Source organism: Triturus cristatus, chromosome 11 (assembly GCF_964204655.1).
Source record: "Triturus cristatus chromosome 11, aTriCri1.1, whole genome shotgun sequence".
In the NCBI taxonomy this organism is placed as follows: Eukaryota; Metazoa; Chordata; class Amphibia; order Caudata; family Salamandridae; genus Triturus; species Triturus cristatus.
Genome location: NC_140594.1, coordinates 28,705,817 through 28,726,084, shown reverse-complemented (window position 1 = coordinate 28,726,084; position 20,268 = coordinate 28,705,817). Strand labels below are relative to the sequence as shown.

The following is a 20,268-nucleotide window of genomic DNA, read 5'->3' as shown; positions in this document are numbered from 1 at the left end:
GGGATGAAAGCCAAGATCTTTCAAATTTTTCTTAAAATGAAAAAAATTGAAGCTGTCAGAGCGTTGATCTGCTTAGCAAAGGTGAACATTTCTATAAATATCCCAAGATTTTTGGCCTTTTCAACTCGCTCTGGCAAATCGCCTACATTCGCTGGCCCCCACGCAGGGGACCAGAAAGAGGGATCGTTGCCAAAGAGGACCACTTCAGTTTTATTAGAATTCAGCTTTAGACTGCTAGAACTCATCCATAAACTTACAGTTGACATGCAATCACTGAATTGCTTACTGATGGTGTGTTGTGGTTTTGAGACTGCTACAACAAATTGGGTATCGTCCGCATAAGAGGTTAAGACAAAGCCGAAAGATTTTATGACTGGGGCCAAGGCAGCGATGTGAACATTAAAAAGGGTAGGGCTAATTGAGGAGCCCTGTGGCACTCCACAAGGGAGCTGAAAGGGGTTGGACTTGAACGGGTCCATGGCTACAAATTGTGTCCTATCTTCCAGAAAAGATTTAAGCAGATGGAGTGCTGATCCCTGCACACCAATTGCTGCTAGCTCATCCACCAGAATGGTATAGTGGACAGTATCGAAGGCCGCTGACAAATCTAATAGAATAGGGGCTGCCCTCCCACCCTTATCTAGAGCTGTCCTGATTTCCTTGACTGATTTGATCAGGGTCGACTCAGTGCTGTGACCGGTTCTAAAGCTGTGTTGTGTTTCGTCTCAGCAGCTATGTAAGTTGATGTAATCCATCAGCTCTCTAGGAGTTTGGCAGGAAAAGGTAGGCGCGATATAGGGCGATAGTTGTTAACGTCCTCTGGGTCTAAATTGTTTTTTTTAAGATAGGCAAAATTGATGCCCTTTTCCACAGCTTAGGGAAAACTCCTGTCCTAAAGATATGGTTGAACACTTTTACCGGGTTATCCGCTACAATATCTTGCACCAGTTTTAGCACCCCCCCTGGGCAGGGGTCGATAGAAGAGCCTGATTTTGATTTTGCAATGAGATCCACCACTTGCGCCTTACTCAAGTCAGCAAGTGGGAGGGAGCGTGTACCCCGTTCAAGCCCTAATCAAGAACACCTGAGGCAGAAGATTTAAAAATGCAGCTACGCGCTCTGCAGCCTACACAGCGGACGCGCAAAGTTTAAAAATGACTTGTTTTTTAAGTTAATAAAGAAAAACAAAACACAATGGGGTCAAATATGTGCGATGCAAATAATGGAATTGGATGAACTTAAACCTAGCATTACTTGCTGCTTCAGCCACCTGTTCTAGAGCTCTTTTCCACTCCCCATCTGTCAATGGGTTAGGTAAGTCCTTATCCCATTACCCCCTGACTGCCGTTAAATCGGCCATACGGTCTACCTTTAGTGCTTAATATTTGCGCGAAATAAGGCCCCTGCTGAAGCCTGGGTCCAGCAGCATTATAGCGTCCGTGACTAACGCGGCTACTCCGGGAATGTGGTCCATATCTCACGGATCATTCAGAAGATTTTTGCGTACTGTACCTGGAACCAGTCTTGTGCCTCATCAAAAGTTAGACAGATTTCATTTTGGTACATATCTTCCGCCGATTCACATCCTTCCTCGTACCACTTTAAGATGTCTATGGCCGCCTGAATGTTCTGGAATCCCTGTAACCACTGGGGTGGAAGCACACTGGCGTACAGTGCCTTGCGTAGAACTAATGTGACTGCCTTTTTCCAGGCTTCAGCCACTTGCCGCACTATATGGCGACAGTCTTTGGAGACCCTCAAACCCATCATCATTCCAGTCCCCCAGTAACTCTTTTTCCACCGTACGTTCTTCAATGCACCACTGTGCTGCGCACTGTAACAAACCTGCTAAGTAGTATAATCTGAAGTCAGGCAAAGCAAGGCCCCCTGCATCCATATCCAATTTGAGTGTTTCTAGCTTGACTCTACTCCGTCCCCCAGCCCACACTAGTGAGGTCAGGAGGACAGTCAGAGTGTCAAACGTAGACTTTGGAATTCTACAGAAGGAATTCTGCAGGACGTACAAGCAGCAGGGCAGCATCATCATTTTTGATAGGGCCACTCTCCCCATAACCGATAGTGGAAGCTTGTTCCAAAATTGTATTGACGCTTTTAGTCCTGTGAGAACTTTACCCATATTTAGCTCGAACTGGGCCTCTGGCTGGTGGGCTACCTGAATGTCCAGGTATCTGAAGTGGTCACATTCCCAGGCTAATCCTATCTCAGAAAGATCCTTGACCAGACAGACATACTAGGGGTCAAATTCTAATTTAAATCATCTTGCCTACTAATGTTGGTCGTATACCTGCCCCCCGCGGCCAACCCCTAACTTCAACGAATTGTTTATGGAAATTGTTACTGATCTTTGCTCTCGGTACAAACGTCTTTTTATGACAGGAGATTTTACCTATCACTGGGACACTGCCCCGAAAGAGCCTCCCACTAGCCAGTTTGAGACAGGAATGCGTGCAATGGGGCTCCACCAACTAGTGGATGCCCCACTCACATAAAAGTGCATACCCTAGATCTCATCTGGACTTCGCAACCATGGGCCAGCTTAACAGATATCAGCCCCTGCGCCTGGTCGGACCATGCGCTCCATAGTTGTTGGGTCCCATTGAACGACCAATTGTCACAACCACCCTCAGAATGGAATAAGGTGCGTCATTGGAAGAATATCGACGCCGACAACCTAGTTGAAACTCTACTTAGCTTCCCCCACACGCCCATGCTTATATCAGGAAACTTAGACCTGGAGAGTGAGGCCTTGACGAATACCCTACGCCGAGCCATAGACAAAGTGGCCCCGGAGAGAAGAGTTAGAGCGAGAAATAAAGGGATGGGGGCTCCCTGGTTTAATGAGACCTTGAGGGAACTCAAGCAAAGCCTCCACCACGCCGAGAGGCTATGGCGGAAAGCTTATGAACCAGAGGAACTGGCAATATATAAATCCCGACTAACTGTATAAAAGATCCATTATTGGCAGAAAGGCCAAATACTATGAGGCGAGAATTTCCATCGCTCCAAACAAGCAGAAAGAAACTTTTAAAATTTTGAAAGAACTTAGCCAAAAATACGAAGTAAAAGCCACAGGTGGTTCACTAGACTGCAATACCTTTCAGACCTACTTCCTACATAAAGTCAGGGATATTATCTCTGAGATCGACAACTCCACCACCAACCAGAACCCCTTAGTTCTACACCAGGCCCCCCACACCCTCGATAACCAACTCACTGCCTTCCCCCGACTTGATTCCACCTCACTGACACAATTAATGCATTGTATCAAATCAGGTTCCCCTGCCAACCCCTGCCCCCCGAGGATTTTCCGAATGGCCCTCCCGGGCATGGAAAAACAGTTTCTCTCACTACTGAAATTCCCTGGAGGCTGGCCACCTACCCTCCATTCTGAAGGAGGCTTGAATAATCTCCCTTCTAAAGAAACCGGGAGCGGACGCAGCCATCCTCAAAAATTATAGGCCTATTTCCCAGATTCCCTTCCTAGCGAAAGTGGTAGAACAACATGTTCTCAAAATTCTCTCACTTTTCCTGGAAGAACACCAACTACTTCAAATACAACAAGCGGGTTTTAGGGCTCACCATAGTACCGAACTGGTGATGCTCTCCGTCCTGGATGACCTTAGAACCATGGCTGATAATAAACAACCAAGCGCCCTGATCCTATCAGACCTATCGGCAGCGTTCGATACGATCAGTCATGCCCGGCTACTGGATCAATTAATGGCCTTGGGGATCCAGGGGCCGGCACACCGATGGCTGCAATCCTTCCTGACGGGGTGATCCCAGAGGATTCAGTTGGGGCAACAGGTATCAGGTAGTGGCGCCCTCACCTGCGGCGTCCCCCAGGGCTCTGCGCTATCCCCGCTCCTCTTTAACATCTACCTGCAGCCTCTGGTGTCGGCCCTTGCCCATATGTAAGTAAGTAAAGTGAATTTATAACAGCGCGATTGCTGCCCTGAGGCGTCCAAGCGCTAAAAAAGGAACCAATGAAAGGTAAAGAGGTTGAGAGCCAAAAGAAAAGCAAACTGAAATAGAGACTGCTGTGTCTTCAATTATGCAGATGACACCCAGCTCATTTTCCGGATTGATAACTCCACCCATGCCCAGGAAGCGGCGCAAAATATCCTTAGATTTACTGTGAACTGGATGACCACAAACTCATTAAAAATCAATCCAGAGAAAACGGAAGTTCTTGTCATCCCTACAAAAGGCATTCCATGGAGCGATCAATTCTGGCCCCAGGAACTGAGTGCCACCCCCACCCCAGCAATTGCCGAAAAAAGTCTAGGTATTAAACTTGACTCAGAACTCTCCATGGCTAACCAAGTTAGTGCAGTGGTAGGCACCTGCATAGGGCTCCTGAGAAAGTTACGGAAACTTGTCCCTCTCCTTTCAACTGCCTCCTTACAAATGATTGTGTCGGCCACTATTGTCTCCAGACTCGATTACGGAAATGGCCTATATTTAGGCCTCCCTCAAAAGCTTATTAATAAATTACAAATGGTACTTAACAATGCAGCTAGGCTGATCTTTAAGTTACCAAGACGGGCCCATGCCTCCCCTCTTCTGCACAAACTACTCAAGCAGAGAGTAAAATTCAAGGGCCTCTGCATTGCCCATAAAGCGATCTATGGCAAAGCCCCGGCCTATAGGAATGTTTGAGGAACTATGTTCCAGGACGCACACTGCGGTCCTCTGAGGCCTGCCACCTGGCCACCCCAAGATGCAACACTGCATCTAAAGGGGGCAGAGCCTTTTCCGTATTGCTCCCACAACTCTAGGACCAGCTGCCTGACCACCTGCGCAAAGAGCCGGCTCTCCTCCCATTCAGGAAGCAACTTAAAACGCTCCTGTTTAGGGAAGCACTGGATAACGTTTAAACGCACCACACTGATGGGCCATTCATCTGCCCACGTCCTCTGGCTATTCCCCTTAAAGCGCTTGGAGACCCGCCGGTGATTAGCGCTATATAAATATCAATTAACAATCCTGGGGGGTCCCCTGCATGAGGGCTGCAAGCGGATATAGTATTGATTTCTGACGATTAATACGGAGGCCAGAACCCGCACCAAAGGAGGTCAAAGTTTCCAAGAGAAACGGAATTGCCTCTTCTGGCTGTCTGATGTAGAGGAGCGTGTGGGCCACATACAAAGAGACCACGTGTGTACGGCCATCTGCCGCTACACCCCATGGTGCCATGTCTCTCCGCAGTCTCACCGCTAAGGGTTCCATTGCTAGTGCAAAAAGTAGTGGGGATAGTGGGCACCCCGTCACGTGCTCCTTTCGATGTTTATTGTCTCCGATACCTGACTGCCGTTCCGCACTCGGCCTCTCGGTTGGTAATAGAGCAGTTCAACCCACGTGACATATTCCCTGCCAAAACCCATTCCTCTCAGTACCTCCCAGAGATATCCCCACCGCAAAGTATTGAAAGCCTTTTCGATATCCAGGGCGACAACCGCCGCCCAGAGTTCGCTATCAGCCACAGAATGGAGTACATGGGACAACTGCTGTATGTTCATAAGTGTTCCCCTCCTGGGCATAAACACACACTGATCTTTGTGCACCAGTGAGGTCACGACTCTGCTCAGTCTCATGGCCTAGACTTTAGCGAGTAATTTAGCATCTACTCCAAACATAGATAAAAGTCTATATGCACCCGGGTCTGCTATATTCCTACCGGGCTTGGCAAGCATCCAGCCTTGTTTGCCTCTTGTAGGGTTTCCAGTAGGCGTGGAAGCAAAACATCTGCATATGTCTGATAGAATTCTACTAAATTCCGTGCGGGCCTGGTGATTTAAAGCGGGCCATACCTGGTAATGCTTCCTGTAATTCCTCTAGTTGGAGCACTGCCTCCAATTCCTCCCTCTGTTCTTCTGTGAGGCGTGGGAGGGGACCATCCGGAAGATACCCCCTCTACTGGCATCTCTGCCCCCAGGACCACACAGTAGATTTCAGCTAGGTAGTTGTATAGCACTGTGTTGACACCAGCCTGCCTGGTGGCCATAACTGGATCAGGGCGACAGTGTCAATATCCGTGGGAGTGGGCGTTCCCGCATTCGCAACCATGCTAAAAGCCTTCCAGGTGTATCATCCTCCTTGTGTAGTAATTGTCGATATTCCCGACGGACTAAGCAGTCCAATCTATCCCAGACTTCCCCTACTCGGCGCTGTGCCTGAAGGAGTGAGTCATGGGGCTGCCCCGACGCCCGCTCCTCATGTTGAAGGTTGGTAAACCTATCCTCTGCCTCTGTCAGTTCCAGCTCCAGTCACCTTCTGGTGCCCCCCACCCTGGACAAACAGTCCTCTCTAGTAACCACTTTGAACATGTCCCATTCTATGCTCCTGGTCATAGTAGTTGTCTGGTTTGTGGCGAAGTATCCTGCAATGATCTCTCCGAGTTCCTCTGTAAATACCAAGTCTTGTAGTGTGGCCGGCTGCAGATGCCACAGCGAGACCTTCAGCCTACGTCACTCAGGTCCTCGCTCCAGCAATACCAGAGTGTGGTCGGACAAAAAACGGCCCAGTAACTCAGGCTTCCTTACCACACCACATGACTCCTGAAAGAGCAGGAAACTGTCGAGTCTACTATACACTTTACGGGCCAGAGTGTAACAAGTATATCCTTATTTGCCTACATGGGTTTCGCGCCAGATATCTACACAATGGAGCCTGCTCATCACCTCACTCAGGGCAGACGACATTTATGGTTTAGTGTTTTTTCGGTGGCTGCCTGTCCAATAAGCCACCGAGCACGCAATTAAAATCACCTGCCCATATTAATGGCATCCCAATGTACGGGAGGAGTAGGCTCTCTATGACACTGAAGAACTCAACATCATCTGTATTTGGGGCATAGACATTCACCAGGCATACCTCTATGCCATCGAGCTCACTCCACTCGTGGGTCATGTCAGGCCCCAGCTCCGCTCACCACGCCAGGCCCACCCACAGTGCCGCCCTGGGGGGGGGGGGAGGGGTTGTGCACCAAGGCAAGTTCTTCAGCCTCTATTATCTAGGTCGTCAAGGGGTGTGGGGGTCGGTAGTCATCTCCGCACCCAAGCGGGTCACAGCGACAATCCCAGGGCCCTCCCAGCTCACTGTACCGGGGGCAGCGCAGGCCCAACACGCACAAGATCGTGGCTCAGGTTGACGTAGATGCTCCCAACCCCTCAATTTATGGCTCCCTTCCTCCCCAGCAACGCGAGGTCCCGATACAAGTGCATACAGGCTTGGATGGGCAGGATGGTTTCATGGCGAGCTGTGGAGCTCTCTAGGCGGCGTCCGCACAGGTCGCCATCTTGGCTACGTCCAGATAGATTTTTTAATGGTAGATTCCATGCAGCTGGTGGCTACTGAACAGATCCTACCTGCACCACAGGGCAATCCCAGATGTCCAAAGTAAAAAGAAATGAGTGCATAGCGAAAGATGCATGTCCTTTACTGGTGCTGCTGCCTCTAAACACATTCGGCGACTGAAGTTAAGCTTCTGATAAAAATAAAGAGTAGGTAGAGGTGACTGGCCACAGGTAGCTCTGCTGTTTCAGATGAATGGGCCCATAAAATAGTCATTTTAAAGGTCGATAACAACCATATTTTCTCCTTGCTGCAGAAGAGAGATAATAATCTGAGGGGTAGTCATACGAAAAGTCTGAATCCTGAGGAATAGTGGAGGTCTCCACCCTCTCGTCGTCTTCTATACTATGAATCACACGGTCTAAAGACATGCTGCATGTAGGTTTCTGGGCTCTTCCCTCCTGCAGCATGATTGGAATCTCCTGTTGAAGCTTTTTCCTGTCACTGTGTGTCTCGTGTAGTCAATGGTGGGTTTTTCAATATGTTGTAGAGTGTACCCATAATTCCGAATGCCTAGCACCCATTCACCTGGCGTGATTCTGTTCTTTTGTATTATTGTGACAAACCTACTGTGTCATATCTTCTGGACTGTTGCTTCACTGGATACTGCCCTGGGTGTTGTTGACACACACTAACGCTCTCACTCACACTGGTCTCTGCTCAACCCTTGGTACCTCACATCCTTAAATGTTACATTTCCTGCTTTCAGAAGGATACAGCCATCTTAAAAGGCTTCTGACCCTTAACCACCAATGGGAAGGAGGGCAGCAAACATGTTTCTGTTTCCGATGTTGCGATTCAGCCATGTGAATAACAATGAAGGAATTACCGTCCGAGGCCACTGGATTCTTCCTTCAAACTCTGGCTAGAAAGAAGTGCTGCTGAGCAATCCTAGTCTACAGAGATGGCAACATGTGCCAGCCCCTTGAACCCCTCCGCTGTTTCTACAACTGCTGCAGATGGTAGTTCTCCTCTCAAGATAGCACTGACCTGCACCCATGTATCGTTGGAATAAGGTCTGAATACACTGAGATGTTGAGGTGCAGTGTCATCTGGTGGAGTGTGTTGTGGACCGTCTGGCAGGGCCAGCGAGGTGAAGCCTTCTTTTAGGTTCATGTAGTCATGCCACTCATCTACTTCTTGCCTCGGTGGAGGAGTATCCATCCCTTTGGTGGCTTCTCCACATCTTCTCCAGCTGCGTCCATAGAGGTCTCCTCACCGTCTGCTCTGGTGGAGTGGTAGGTGTGCGAACCAGAGGTTGCGCTGGTGGATGCTGGGCAAGAGCCAGGCATCTGTTATAAAAATCATTCACCATCTGTTGGATGGAACAGAGGAAATCAGAACCTGGAACATGGTAAGTCCCACGCATCCATGCAATGGAGCAGAGGACGGATCCTACTCTTACCGATATGCTCTTGGTCCGTACAAGTCTAGTTCCTTTGTCCTGTGTTTCTGTTGTCTTTCCTCCTCGTAGTCAGCTTGGGGTTTTTGTATGACCACTTGATACAGGCTGTAGCAGTTTCACTCATCATCCAGTCCTTTCTCCTCCTCCTCTGTTTCCTGAAACGGGTGAGGAGGTTCTGGGAAGCACTTCGATTTGTGATGGGACAGTATACTTGGCTCAGTCGCTGCTGATACTAAGATTGTTGAGAATGTATTTGGTTCTAAATAGTTTTTGGGAAGTTGAGAGCTGCTCTAAAGAGGGTGAAATGACCTAAGCTGGTAGGAGGGGCAGGGGGTTGAGGAGGGAGCAGCACTATCTGATGGCTATTTGCCTGCCACCAACAAGGACTTGGCCAGAGTTGGTCTTGTCATTAATAAGATGGTCAACAGAGACATTTGATCTATGGAGATGACCGTAGATACGGACACATTTTTGTTAGGATGTCCAATTGTGGAAACTCCCCAAAAAGAAATTAGTCCCCATTCTGAATCATTAAAATCTTTGCAGAAAAAGTCTGACTTGTGGAACAGTTTTTGGGGACATAAGAATGCACAAAGAATAAGTACTTAGTTCATGTGAGCCATCTACAAAGTTATCTTTAGGCCAGAAGTGGCATATAGTTTGAAGACTGTGCCATTATGCTCAAGTGAGCTCAAGACTTAGGAGAACCTTTTCCCCAGCCCACAGCTCAGCCCCAGGTGCAAGATGAGACTGCGGACTGCAGCTGATCATATGTGAGAGATCTAGGGGATATGCAAACCAGAAACAAGCTAATTATCTGTTAGCCTACAGATAAAATTCAGATCACAGATGGAAACTGGCTGTGTAGTGCAGGGACTCCCTCACACAACATGCAGTTGAGATTTAAACTGTGGAAAGCACATGCACCCCAATGGCTGAAGTTTGGCTATTTATAAAGGCATAAATGGGCTACTAATATACAATGCATACTATTATGTATAAGGCTACTAGTGCCCTTTTTCTCTGTGCCTTAATATTTTTCTTCACAGCTCCACTTGTTCAAAATCTGCCATATCTCTCCTTCTAGAATCATCTGAAGTACTTCTTGGGTAAAAAATCATATAATCACTTCACTAGTTGCCTATTGAGAAAAACATCACCTTTAAAACTTTATGTATGATCCATAAGACAGTGAACGATGCCTGTCCAATCAATGTGAGATCCCAGATAAAAGCTCAACACTTCCACTCATGAGTCAGATCCTCTTCGCAAGAACTTCTGAGGCCTAAAGTTCTTCCCTACAAGACTGGCAGCAGATCTATTCTTACCTAGGCAATATCCTTTGCTGCCACCTTCATGTGAAGCTCTTACATCTCTTACATCTGTCCAATTATCAAGGCTTTCACAAAAGCACAAGACGTTCTTCTTTACAGCTAATTTATAAACCTAGCTCCTTTTGTTACCTGCAGAATGTCAACATAGTGATTTACTTAATTTCCACCAGGAGGTACCATAATACTACATTATTCCTTATCCAATAGACCCCAGTCCAAGATGGATGTCCTAGAAAACAGTTATGGCTGAAGGAAGCTGACCTAAACAAGCCACTGGCTGAAGGGGGCTGGCCCAAATAAGCCACTGGCTGAAGGGGTCTGACCCAAACAAGCCACTGGCTGAAGGGGTCTGACCCAAACAAGCCTCTAGCTGAAGTGGGTTGACCCAAACAAGCCACTAGCTGAAGGGGGCTAACTCAAATGAGCCTGTGGCTGAAGAAACTGGTCAAAATGAGCCCCAGCTGAAGGGGGTGACACAAATAGGCCACTGACTCAAGCCTACTCTCTTTATGTGTATTGTATAGAAGATGTATTTTGACTTCACCAGACCTAAAAAGGGGACATTGGACTGAAGAAGAGGGTAGCGATTGAGAACAGCTTTAGGCCTAACCACTTGGTAGAAAACTGTCCTGGTGTGAAGGTTGAAACAGTCTGGGAGATATTCTCAAGAATGTGTGATAACCATCGCAAATTTAGCTTAACACAACTCTTCACATCGCAGTTTATTGCGGGAAAATAACTCTGTGTTAACATAATATTCTCAACACGGCGGTACCATGCGATACACCGAAGACATTGTGTCAAATGAGCGCGCTAAAATCAATGCTACACCGCAAAAACACGAACGTGAAAATAGTAGCGATAACGCCAATCGCGGTACAGAAATCAGCGAAAACCAGACTGCAAATACCACACGTCATGCGGTAAAATGCACCATAAAAGTCGGAAAAAACCCCACAAACAAAAGCCAAACAACAGCGAAGCACAATGGAGGTAGCCGGAGCAAGTGCAGAGGACAACCAGAACCCCAGAAGCCCCCCGGAGGACCAGCCTGGGACCTCGGTGTCAGGGAAGGGCAAGGACAAGAAGAGTAGGAAGAAGCGGTTCAGTCCCCAGGAAAACAGGATCCTGATAACGGAGGTGATAGAACACCAACAACTACTGTTCGTCACCTCCACTGTGTCACTAGCAACTAAAAATGGAATATGGCAGACCATCGTGGACAAGGTGAATGCAGTCAGAGTTCTGAAGAGGACAATGGAAGAGGTCAAGAGGCGATTGAATGATGTGAAGCGCAAAACCAAGCAGAAACTCACAAACAACCGGAAGGCAGCAATGCAGACTGGAGGTGGGAGTCCAGCGCCACAGGAGGAGCTGGACGAGATGGAGGAAATGGTGTCCACAGTCATCAGTGGGAGATGGTGGCAGGAGTTGGGGGACCGGACACTGCTCAACATGACCGGACACAACAGCAGCAGGGTGAGTAACGACCAGGGACTGGGGGGACGGGGGAGTTGAGCACAATGGCACACATGCACAATTAAGCATAGCACATCTGCGGACAAACCATGCCCCAGACCTCCAACTCCCACCAAGAGGCCAATGCACCCAATTATGCAATATCCCAGCACTGCAGAAGCACAGAAGCCAGAGGCACACCTCATGTAAGGGCCAAGGGTCAGCCAAATCAGAGCAGCTGGGGCGACTCCCCCAAAATGCGGCACATCCACATTACATGCAGAGCACATCAACATTGACAACGTTGTGGTAAAAAACGCAACACATCCACAACAGAACAGAGGACACAACTGGTGCCACATGTGCGTAGAAACTTGCCAATCACATTTGGCATTGCAGGGAACTGTGAGTTTACAATATACAAGTACAAACACACATCCGTGCTGTAGTCGGAATGTCCACTGTCCCACATCAAATAGGCAGCTCCCCCAAACAGTCACAATGTACACTGTCATGCAATCTGAATGTAAACATGTACAATGCGTCAACATACATCTGAACACAATGTTAAACTGCATCTCCCCTTCACATTGCAGGAGGAAATCAAACCCCTCCTGCAGAGCAGTCCGAACCTCTCTACTCTGATGACAAAGAGGACCACCACACCTTCGACTCTGACGCCCTCCAACAGCTCATGGAGAGCCTCCGCAGCACACCTCCAGGAGCAGGGCAGCCCAGCTGCTACGAGGAGAACCCACCCCCTGCACAGAACACACAGCAGGCAGCACCCACCACCACGGCTGCCTCCCAGGACCCCACGACGAACACATAGCCTTCCAACGCCGTGTGTTGGGGTGCCAGGAGAAGCTGGCTGAACAGGTGCAGGTGGGGTTCGACCGCATGGCAGACAAACTAGATGCCATACGTGTGTGTCTTAGTCCCATCGGGGACCACTCACAGTTCCTAACGGACACCCACAATCCGCTCCATGCTCTCCAATGAACCATGGCTGACATCGCCAGAGTCCTGACTCTGAGACAAGAACGACTGTCTAGTCAGAGTGCCTCCAGCGAGCTCGCCCGGGAGTTGGGACTCATGCGGAGGCTCATGGAGAACATGGAGCGGACGTGAGCGGAAAGAGCGGCTGGCAAGGAAGCACACCAGCGAGAGGTAGCTGGGACCCTCAATGCCATAAAGACCCTCCTCATGGCATTGCTGCCACAAGGCCTGACACTGATGCATGCTGCTGCTACCACTCCATCCACATCTCCGGCCCCTGATGTGTCAGTGCCACACAGTGCAGCAGACATTCCACCTCCGGCCCCTGAGGTGTCACTGTCACACAGTGCTGGAGACATACCACCACCCACATGCGAGGCACATGAAACAGCAGTGGACAAAGAAGTGGATGAATCTGCCCTCGTGGTCAGAAGGAAGCGGTAGCATTCATCTCCGCCATATGGCCTGTTTCTGCTTAGTTCTGCCCTCTGCATCATCACCTTCCACAGTCCCCCGATGCACTCTGCGACACTCACCTTGGACCTCGACATGGACTGCCATATTCTGTTTGGTCACCAATGACACAGCTATCAGACTGCAGACTGAACTCCTCCTCTACTGAAGTGGGGTTTGCATGGCCCTGTACTGCTTCAGCTGCAACACTCCACTGAATGTGCAATAAACATTCATGTTAACACAGATGTGTCATGTCCATGATCATTCAAGTGTGGAAGTATGGATGAATGTAGGGTCAGTGATTCCCCCTTGCGTCCATGTTGCTCATGTTGTGGGACTTGGGTCACAGGATGACACATTGCAGATCGTGGTCCGGGTGGTGCCGACACGACAACAGGGACACATCCATTAGTCACTTTCGTGTCCAGCCCAGGATGGAACCATGCCCAGAGATCGGGTCATTTTTCACACCCTTATGTTGGACTTGCATATGCCAGGACAGCCCATTCCACTTTCGCTAACAGGGGACGACGACACTGCTACATGTCCCAGATCTTCCCTGTAGGGATCTGCTGCTCACAGGTCTAGTTGTCGGCATGCCACAGCCACTCCCTCACAGCTGGTTTACACCCACACCACAACCATCCAGCACAGGCGTCACAGGATATGTGACCCTGCCAATAAAAAGGGCCTGGCCCATGTGCTGGACGCCATTTCCACTATCTCACTGGGTGTCTCCGTGTGGTTCTCACTTATGCATGAGGGCCTAAGGCCCTGCCACCTCACATTGACCAGGGCCGGGGGTGACTTGATGCCGTCCGCACCGCGGAACTCAATCATGAAGGGTCCATGGCTAGCGGTGCACAGACTTGGTGGCACCGGATACACTGCGGCAGGCACAGTGAGATAGGGGCACCTGAACTGCTGAGCGGGTGTGCAGCCTGCGATGATGCGCCATCCTGGCGGTCCAGACTGGTGACGATTAGTGTGCGCCCTGCTGGACTGCAGTGTAAGCCTGAGCCAGCGGGCAGTGCGGACCTCCCGCCACGTGGCGTTGCCTCGCGGTTCACAGTTAGTGGCACCTATAGGGCTGAGCGCGTGTGCAGCCTGCGATGATGCCATGTGCACTGATATGGTCTCTGCCATTGCGTAATCAAGACCCAGAATCAAGTGTGTGACCTGGTGGCCCGCGGTGCGGGGCTGCATGATGTGGAGGGTGCCATGGTCACGGGCCCCAGGCTTGGTGCTCCCACCGGCACGTGTTGGGCCCTCTTGGAGACACGATGGTGTCGGAAGGTGAGCAGTGAGGCCTGGTTGAGCAGGGGCGGGCAATCACCACTGGGCGGCAGAAGGGGCTGGGGTGCGGCAGCCTGTATGCGCAGGTGTGGGCAAGCAATGATGGCGTGTACAACTGTATGGACTCTGCCATTCATGTCTCTGGAAACTGTTTCAGATAAGGGACCTGGGGGACTGCAGTGTGTACCGGCACGTGGTTGGAGACACACCGGTGGCAGCAGGTGAGCAGTGAGGCCTGGGTCCGCAGTGTCGGCACTCTCTCTCCCTCTGTCTTTCTATCTCCCTCGTTCTCCCTCTCTCCTCCTGTCTTTTGCTCTCTCTCACTCTCTGCTTTGATGGGCTCATGACACACCTTCTTGTCTGTATTTCTGTCTTGCAGGCTGTGACTTACAGAATGTCCTGAGAAGACCCACCGTGCCTCTTCAGAATTGTTGTTTTTTGTTTAAATCTGTAATAAACGTTTTATTTGGATTATATGATTATGAAAGTATGATATCCTTTTTCTGGCCACACCTGTATGTTAGGTGTTGTGATTGTGCGACTTCAGGCGATTTGTAAGGTTCATGGTTTCGTGGGGTTTATGTGCATTATCTTTGTCCAAAGGGGGGGGGGGGGTCCTGGGGGTGGTAGCGGTGGGTGTTGTTGCCCTATTGGGGCTCCGGGCTGCATGTTCAGTTGCTTGGGGCATCTGTTGTTCTCATTGTTTGACTATGGGCTGTGCTCCCTTGGATGCTGCCAGTTGTCCGGCTTTACACCAGGTCAGAGCAGGTGTTTTAATCCTGCTGCTAACGCACCTTATCGCATGTTTTGAGATCTTATCGCCAATCTGGCTGGTCGTTGAGAATGTTGTGGAGTGGTGTTGTCACGGATTTTTGCACGGGAACGCCTACTCTGCATCTCATTGGCGTTAGTTGCCGGGGTCATCTGTGGCGATGTTTTTTGCGACTGCTATTGCAGGTAAACTGGTTATATGGGCTGTTAGCACCAGCTTGTGGATGGGGTGATGAATTTATTGTGAATTTGGCTGCGATAAAGTGTCGATAACTTGGCGATAGATCCTTGAGAATATTTCCCTCTGTTTTATGTGGCATGGGGTTGGAGGGTGGCAGTGGTCCGGGGCAAAGTGGAATGCATAACTGTGGCACCCTTCAAAGACCTTTAACCTACAGCATTTTTCTATTAGAGGTTTCTGTTCAGACCTGGTTAAAGTCTTGATCCAAACTAAGCTGGGAAGGGGGCATGGGTGGACGCATGAGAAACGGAAGATAAATAGGCTGCTTTAAGGAACATGCTGATACTTCAGTAGGTAATCCACAAATTACTCTGGAGCAAGGGTTTCAAATAATGCAACAACGACAACAAAATACCTGTCATCATATACGAATATCAACAAGATCGTCAAAAAAATAAGCATTCGTTTTTTCTATTGTAAAAGGTAACTAAGGTCTCTAAACTAGCAGGTCCATTCACCAGTTTAGACCAAGTTAAAAAATAATGCTCCAACTATGAGCTCCAAAACTCATGTTTGTATTTTCCCTTTTTTACAGGCCGAGTTGACTTTCTGTACAGGAGACATTATCACCGTGTTTGGAGAGATCGACGATGATGGGTTTTACTATGTAAGTTCTTGCTTATAACTGGGATTATTGAACAGTGCCTGTTCCTTTCCGAAGCAAAAATGTATCTATCCATGGTCCAGAGCATCTGAAACGGGAACCAGAGTAAAGGCACTGTGCCTACTACTGCTGTCTGACTCTGAACACACCACCAACATATTGGTGCCTCATCTTTGATGCCACAGTATCGGGGCTACCAAACGTCACTGAGATTACACCTACTGATGAATGGAAGAAATTCAATTATTTTGGGGTGGGTGACCACCCACTTTAACTAATAATCACACCCCTTGTCAGGATGAACCCTCCAAATCACTAAGTGAACTTGAGCTCTACCCCTGGTGGCTGTGGCACAGAGCACACGGGCTTAATTTAGGGCAATGTGTAAAGTATTTATGAAATACCAAATTAGTAATAAAGTAAAAATGCTAAACAATAAAAATCCCAATCCGAGTTAGAAAACAGAGTGAAATGTCATGAAAAAAACCACCAACATAACACAAATCCAAAGAGGGGAACCAAAGATATGAATTTTAAAAGTTTTAAGTAGAAATATCGCCAAGAAAAGGTAGAGCGCCAATGATAATCAATGCTTGTGGTAGACCAGGACCAGGGTGCAATTTCAGGCTGACCTCAATGGAGCTTGGGTCAAATACACCAAGTGGATTGGTTTGGTGTAAGTCTAGAAGTCTGAAACTTTGAAGTGTTTCTAAGTGCCACTAGCCTAGAGGATAAGTTTTTAAATGTTCCAAACTTTCTTCTAGTGCCCAAACAACCACAGGAGTACTATTCTAGAGTCCCCCCCACCCAAAGACCTCAGGGAAGGCTCCTGGAGACTCACAGGGTGTTAGGAAGAGGCCAACAACAAAGTTCAGTCCAAGTCCAGTTGCCACTAGTCAGCTAGACACTTTAGGGTAAAGGCCTCTTGCAGCTTGTGATGTCCCCGTAGGCCCCACAGGAGGTCAGAACTTTGGCGTCCACTTCTTTGTCCTAGGCACAAGGGGGAGCAGGTCCAGCCCTTCAGAGCTCCTCTCAGGTCACAGAAGGCAGGTCTAGTCCACTTTTTATTCTTCCGCAGATCCAGAAGTATTCTGAAGTGGGTGCCTGGAGGTGTGACTCCTGGGCACTCACTAACAAATAAATGGGTAAAATTTCCTGGAGCCAACCCTACCCACTTTTTCATTAGTTCATGTTTGACATATTGCAAACAATCTCAAAGGGTCATGTATTAGGGCATTTCCAAGATGGCGAAATTCTTTAGCTACACTAATCGTGGGTCTTGACGGCTGGGAATATGTGTGGAAGTGTCATAGATAAATCACCAGTTTTCTCCCACATTTAACTCTAAAATCCATTTTGAAGCAGGTACTGTATCCACAACAAACCCAGAAACAGACATCTGGTAGAAAAAAAGCAGGGTCCTTCAGCAACTAGACTATGGATACACAAGAATTGTCCTGGCATTATGCTCTTTCCCTTTCAAATAAGCCAAAATGTGACATGTGGCTTAACAGACCTGACAAGCAGGATTTGACCCTGAATAGTGTCATAAAGGGTACCTACTGCCCCCACCATGCTTATTCTGATGAGCGTAGAGGAGTCATCTCTGCCCATTCAGGTAATTCTATTGTTTGCTCAAGGAAGGCAATTCACATCTCGTTCACACATATTGAAGGCTGAGCACAGGCCAAGAGCTGGCAGAGGTTTATGACAGTCCAGGTAGGTAAAGGGTAATTTTTTAACAGTTACTTTTCCTTAATATTTATTACAAATTTGACTTCACCAGTGCATTATATTGCAATTTAATACCTATTCAAAATAGTGGTTTAAATACGGTTCTAGCTGGTTCCAATCCGGAGATACAGTATTACTACTTAAATTTGTAGTCCGGTTTTCTAAATCAGACAGCTAGGCCTGCCACAATGAAAGGAAAATGCTACTTACCCAGTATGCATCTGTTCTTGGCATATAGAGCTGTAGATTCACATGCTTTGCATAGCCTGCCATCTAGTGTTGGATTCGGATGTTTGCACTTTGTTTTCCTTCGAAGAAGTCTTTTCCAGTCACGAGGTAGGTGACTCTTCCTTTCGGTGATAGTGCGCATGGGCATCAACTCCATTGTTAGATTGTTTTCCCGCAGAGGGTGATAATGGAGTTAGTAAGAGTAGTAGAATAGAGATTTCCATGTGTTTGTATCTAAGTAAGATATAACTGCAGCAGGTATAGGTACCCGGGGAGGCGGGAGGGTGCATGTGGTTTGAGAAAGTGTACATAGAACTGCCTGGTCTACATTAGCTTGCTGTCTTGCTAACACATCTACACAATAATGTTTTGTGAATGTGTGAGGTGTAGACCATGTTGCAGCCTTGCAGATGTCATTTATGGGGATGTTTCCTAAAAAAAAGCCATTGAAGCCCCTCATTTGCCAGTGGAAATCGCTCTAGGGGGGATTGATAATGTTCTTTTTGCTTTTGCATGGCATGTTTGAATGCATTTGACTATCCACTGTGCAATACCTGATTTTGAAATGGGATTGCCTTTATGAGGTGAAGCAAAAGCAACAAAGAGTTGTTTAGTCTTATGGAAAGGTTTTTTCCTTTCTATGTAATAGCGTAATGCTCTTTTAACGTCTAAGGTGTGTAGAGCACGTTCTGCCACAGAATCTGGTTGAAGGAAGAACACAGGCAACTCAACAGATTGGTTGATATGGAAGGCAGAAATTACTCTGGGTAGAAATTTAGGATTAGTCTGAAGAACCACTTTGTTTTGGTGTACTTGTAAAAAAGGTTCTTCTATGGTTAGTGGCTGAAGCGCATCCACTCTCCTCAGTGATGTAATAGCAATGAGGAAAGAAACTTTCCAAGTGACAACTTGCTGTCCACATTTGTGCAATGGCTCAAAGTTGACCTATCAGTCTGGTGAGAACAATATTGAGATTCCATACTGGGGCAGGTGGAAGTCTTGGGGGAATAACTCTTTTGAGTACTTCCGTAAATGCCTTAATACCAGGCACTCTGAAAAGAGACGATGCAGCCTATTTTGAATGTATGTGGCTATTGCAGCGAGATGTAAGCGTATGGATGTGTACGCTAAATTTGAATGTTGTAAATGCAGTAAATAGCAAATGATCCTCTGAATTAAAGCATCAAGTGGGTTGATTTGGTTATTACAATAAATAACAAACCGCTTCCACTTTGCTGCATAGCAAGCCCTTGTAGTAGGACGTCTAGCCTCTTTGATAATGTTCATGCAGTCTGGTGACAGATTGAGGTAGCCAAACTCTATGAGTTCAGGTGCCAGATTGCAAGGTTGGGATGACCGGGATCTGGGTGTCTTATCTCTCCACTGCTCTGCGTGAGGAGATTGGATGTGAGATGTAGTTTTTGATGAGGAACTAGTGAGAGCTCCAAACAGGGTGGTGAACCAAGGTTGACGGGCCCATGTGGGAGCTACTAGGATTGGTGTCAGGGACCCCTGCCTGAGCTCCAATCCACTAGTGGAATGAATGGGAGAGGCGGAAAAGGGTAGGCAAATATCCCTGATCAGTTCATCCATAGTGCATTGCCTTTGGACAATGGGTGTGGATACCTGGAGGTGAAGCTTGGACATTTTGCGTTTTAGTGTGTGGTGAACAGATCTATTTCTGGGAAGCCCCACATCTGAAAGAACGGGAGGATCCGATTGTCTACTCCGGGAAGGTGTTCTGCGAGGAGATATATTTTGTTAAGTATGGGCCACCTCCAGATCATCTGTGCAAGTTGTGACAGCTGGAGAGAGTGTCCCCCCCGTTTCTGTATATAATATATGGCTGTCATGTTGTCTGTTTGTAACGGGATAGCCTAGGCCACAAGGTGAACTTGAAAGGCTTTGAGTCCTAGAAATACTTCTAGAAGCTCTAGATGATATATGTGAAGCTGCTTTGCTGTAGGCTCCACATGCCCTGAATTGTGTGAGTTTGGAGATGACCTCCCCAACCAGTGAGCGATGCGTCTGCAGTTAGCACTGTCTGTGGAACCGGGTCGATGAAGGGCCTCCCATGGAAGGGTTTTGTGGATTCCACCACTGCAGAGCGATGAGTGCAGTCATGCACCAACACTAGATCTGATAACTGACCCTGAGACTGATTCCACTGACGGGCTAAGCATTCCTGAAGGGGACGCATTTGAAGTCTTGCATAGAGGACTATTAGAAATCATCATTCCTAGTAACTGCATGAACACCCGAGCTGACAATGAGTGTTAAGGCTGGAACTGGGAAACTAGAGTTTGAATGTTGCAGATTCTGGCTGGATTGGGACAGGCCAGAGCCTTTTGTGTATCCAGAGTGG

At 48.1% G+C, this 20,268-nt stretch overlaps 1 protein-coding gene across 8 annotated transcripts in view; it reads left to right on the top strand.

The window, feature by feature from the left end:
- The window catches only part of RIMBP2 (RIMS binding protein 2), a 1,529,140-nt gene that overhangs the window by 1,442,324 nt on the left and 66,548 nt on the right, over positions 1-20,268 (top strand). For all 8 annotated transcript variants that reach the window (XM_085633657.1, XM_085633660.1, XM_085633661.1 and 5 more), the window contains one exon: positions 15,873-15,944. In XM_085633657.1, coding sequence (XP_085489783.1) covers positions 15,873-15,944 — 72 coding nt within the window. The remainder of the gene's footprint in view (positions 1-15,872; positions 15,945-20,268) is intronic.